The sequence below is a fragment of the Nicotiana tabacum genome, chromosome 21 (assembly GCF_000715075.1).
Source record: "Nicotiana tabacum cultivar K326 chromosome 21, ASM71507v2, whole genome shotgun sequence".
Taxonomy (NCBI): Eukaryota; Viridiplantae; Streptophyta; class Magnoliopsida; order Solanales; family Solanaceae; genus Nicotiana; species Nicotiana tabacum.
In genome coordinates, this window is record NC_134100.1 from 64,802,811 (window position 1) to 64,807,272 (window position 4,462).

Sequence of the window (4,462 nt, forward strand, 5' to 3'; positions counted from 1 at the left end):
CTGACAGCAAATTCGTCTTGCCAAGGTAGAAGACAATTTAAGCATCTAACTTTAGCCAAGGATTTTTCAAGGTTCATCTTGTTTCTGCAAATAAGGTCATAAACTTGCAGAGTCAAAAACGAACATTACATGGGTAGAGACTCCAATAACATATCTATCAGTGACAAAAAAGAACAGAACAGTTTCCAGGAATAAAGATTAACATAAATGTGATCCCCGAAAGGTAAATACAAGGATGCCAATCTCTACTAACATGAAATCTCTAATCTCTATTTCTCATGTCCAACCTCGTAAAGCATGAAGTCCAAATAAGGCAAGGGAAACATTTCATTCATAGAAACATGCAGAAAAGAATTTAGCCAGAGTAATAAAAACTATTAACCTAAAACGTCATAACAAAATGAGCCTGGAATAATACCCTACAGCAGTAAAACTTAACGTCCAAAAACACAACACATAAAACTCAACCACATCTTGTTCTGCTGGTGGAGTAAAGTAAAAACCAAAAAACTAAAAGGGGGGGTTGAGTTAAGGGGCTTCATCATTATCAAAAAAAACTGGTGCCATGGATTTAGTCGACTTCCTCCATCTTGCTGCCCTCAGCATCAGCTTCAGGATCCTCCAATGGTGGCATGTCAGTTTCCCCATCTCCGCAATCCTCATCGATACTCAGACCAAGTTTCAGCATCCTGTGAATTCTGTTGCCAAAGGTGTTGGGCTCATCAAGGCTGAAACCTGAGGTGAGAAGAGCAGTCTCAAACAGCAATAGAACCAAATCCTTGACAGACTTGTCGTTCTTGTCAGCATCAGCTCTCTTCCTGAGCTCTTCCATGATGGCATTCTCAGGGTTGATCTCCATGGTCTTCTTGCTAGACATGTATCCAGCCATGCTAGAGTCCCGAAGAGCTTGTGCCTTCATAATTCTCTCCATGTTGGCAGTCCAGCCATACTCTCCGGTAACCAAGCAGCAAGGAGAATCCACAACACGGTCAGAGACTACCACCTTCTCAACCTTGTCACCTAGAACATCCTTAATCACCTTGCACAGACCCTCAAACTTCTCCTTAAGTTCTTCGTGCTTTTTCTTCTCATCTTCACTCTCATCAAGCTTGAGGCCTTCCTTTGTAGCAGAAACAAGCTTCTTACCCTCAAATTCCTTCAATTGACCAACTGAATACTCATCAATAGCATCAACCATGTAAAGAACCTCATAGCCCTTCTTCTTCAGCTTCTCAAGGAAGGGTGAGTTCTCAACAGCCTTTTTGCTCTCACCAGTAATGTAGTAAATGTCATTCTGTCCTTCTTTCATCCTTGTCACATAGTCCTTCAAGCTGGTCATCTCATCACCACTCTTTGTGGAGTGGTACCTCAGCAGTTCAGCAAACTTAGACCTGTTCTGTGAATCCTCATGGATACCAAGCTTGAGGTTCTTTGAGAATGCCTCGTAGAACTTGTCATAATCTTCCTTGTTTTCAGCAATTTCAAAGAATAGCTCAATGCACTTCTTTACCAAGTTCTTGCGAATAACTTTAAGGATCTTGTTCTGCTGCAACATCTCCCTGGAGATGTTAAGGGGAAGATCCTCGGAATCCACAATACCCTTCACAAAGCTCAAATATTCAGGGATCAACTCTTCACAGTTATCCATGATGAAAACACGGCGAACATACAGCTTGATGTTGTTGGGCTTCTTCTTGGTGTCAAAGAGGTCAAAAGGAGCTCTCTTTGGAACAAAAAGAACAGCCTTGAACTCCAGCTGGCCCTCAACAGAGAAGTGCTTCACAGCCAAATGTTCCTCCCAGTCATTAGTCAGGCTCTTGTAGAAAGCAGCATACTCTTCCTTTGTGATCTCCTCAGGCTTCCTCATCCATATGGGCTTCTGCTTATTTACCAATGACCACTCATTAGATACTTCCTTGATCTTCTTCTTTTTCTTTTCTTCCTTCTCCTTTTCTTCATCAACCTCCTCTACCTTTCCTTCCTCATCCTTCTTCTCCTCTTCATCCTCATCATCAGAGATTTCCTTTTCTATGGTCTTCTCAACCCACAGAGAGATTGGGTAGCTGATGAACTCAGAATGCTTCTTAACTAAATCCTTAAGCCTTCGCTCTTCAAGGTATTCAAGCTGATCCTCCTTGAGGAAGAGAGTAATTTTTGTACCCCTGCCAAGGTTCTCACCAGATGTATCCCGTGTAACAGTGAATGAACCACCAGCTTGAGATTCCCAAACATATTGCTCATCATCATTGTGTTTTGTGGTCACAACCACCCTTTCAGCAACCAAGTAAGCCGAGTAGAAACCAACACCAAATTGCCCAATCATGCTTACATCGGCACCAGCAGCAAGTGCCTCCATAAACTCCTTGGTCCCTGACCTAGCAATTGTACCAAGGTTGTTCACCAAATCTGCCAATGAAACAAAAAAGATCAGTATTACACTCACAGTCAAATAAAACGTGAGTTCATCAACAAATGCAAGCATCAAAGGCTCAACAAAGTACTCCAACTTACCAGCCTTTGTCATACCAATACCACTGTCAATAATAGTCAGGGTATTGTTGGTCTTGTCAGGTATAATGTGGATGAATAGTTCAGGTTGAGCATCTAGCTTGCTCTTGTCAGTCAAACTCTCAAAGCGGATCTTGTCTAGCGCCTGCAATTTAACCGTAAATAATAATTAGATACTTCATATAACTTGAAACTTTTGACAATAATATAGTGACAGAGATAACCACAAAACTCATGACAAGCAGTGAACTTTTTCAAAAGAATCTCCCAAAACTGCCAAAACTATGATTAATTCAACAACCGTAATTGGAACAAAAAAATTTACAAACTGTTGCCTTTAAACACATGACATATAGCGGCCTTGTAAAATTTAAACTCAGATCAGTATAGCTGGTTCAAATAAAATTTGATGCTTTGTTGGTCAGTCTTGAGAGGAGTTACTTAAAGCTATATTGGAGACTTTATTCAATTAAAGGAGTAATTGAATGTTGTCTTCAGCTAATTATTTCAATACTTCTACATGCCAATAATGTTGTCTAGCGTTTCCCTATTTGATAATAGGCACACACACACACAGAGAGAGAGAGAGAGAGAGAGAGAGAGAGAGAGAGAGTCTAGTGTTCCCTACGAGGATATCAATAAACCCTAGATCAACACTGCCATAAAACCCACATTAGAGAGAAATATATACAAGTAACAACTTCAGGAATAACAAGACAAACATTATTGTGCATTAATCATCTATCCCGTAAATAAACCGAAGCATATATTTGATAAATAAAATCATATCAAATCAGTTCAGCACAAACAGACAGACATATGATATTATTTTCAGGGCAAAAAACGTATCAGTACGTCACCAAATCAGAAATCAGAAATCAAACCGCCAAAGCATGAATATTATGGTTTTAAAATCCTAAATCATCAGTCTCCATAGGTATTGTAAACAGAGATACTCACATCAGAAGAGTTACTGATGAGTTCACGGAGAAAGATCTCTTTGTTGCTGTAGAAGGTGTTGATGATAAGACTCAACAGCTGGTTGATCTCAGCTTGGAAAGCAAACGTCTCCTGCTCCGCCATTTTTCTGTGATCTACGAAGCTGATTGGAGGCGAAGGAAGAAAACAGAGAGGAGATTCGAAGAGTAAGAGATCAAAAAGAGAGAGAGAGAGAGAGAGGCAGAGGTTGCAGAGGGAGTAGCGACTTTATATACTTCGTAGTAGGGTTTGTTAGGGTTTCTAGATCCTTCTATTGGCTTATTCAATGATTTCCTTCCCTTCATTTTTTCAAGTTTTTCACTGGAGGGGCCGCTATTTTATGTCGACATCTCTTGCGGACCACTCGTTCGTTTCTCTCTATTTAGTTTTGATATTTTTGAATTTTGCGTGAGAATCAAGTACATTTTATTAGATCTTTCTTGTTTTGCTATTACACGTTGGATAAAGAGAAACTATAATACCTTGTGAGAAACATAAATTAAAATTACGACTAATGAAGTAGGAATAATTGTACTTTTGTTCAATTATTAATAAATTTAAATTTTTATCCTCGTAAACATATTTTATCTTGAATTAACTAATTTTATGTTTTTGCTCCCTTTGTATAAGAAATATTTGATAGTTTAAATTATTTTCAGAATTATATTTCCTTTCAATTATTGACAAGGGTGGTGTCACGTGACACCGCTTGATCGAAAAATTTATTAAATATATATATATAATTAAAATTCAAAAGAATAATAATTGTTAAATACTTAACAACAAATACTTGATAGCTCATTTGGTCCAGAGCTTCTGTTTTTTAGGAGAGGTCACGAGTTTGAAGTTGGATAGTTTTATTATTTGTTTTAATATTTTTTGAGCTTCATCTACCAATAAAAAATATATCGTGGTTTGAATCATTGGCATCTTAAGCGTTAGCCTAACACTAAAATACACAATAATAAATTATTTG

The 4,462-nt window shown here is 38.3% G+C and overlaps 1 protein-coding gene across 1 annotated transcript; it reads right to left on the reverse strand.

The window, feature by feature from the left end:
* Positions 1–303: 303 nt before the first annotated feature.
* Positions 304–3,856, reverse strand: LOC107768797 (heat shock cognate protein 80-like). Its single transcript, XM_016587948.2, has 3 exons — positions 3,469–3,856; positions 2,512–2,653; positions 304–2,406 (listed from the first exon to the last, which is right to left on the reverse strand). Exons 1-3 carry the CDS (start codon positions 3,589–3,591, stop codon positions 572–574), a joined length of 2,100 nt encoding a protein of 699 aa, XP_016443434.1. The 5' UTR covers positions 3,592–3,856; the 3' UTR covers positions 304–571.
* Positions 3,857–4,462: the final 606 nt, after the last annotated feature.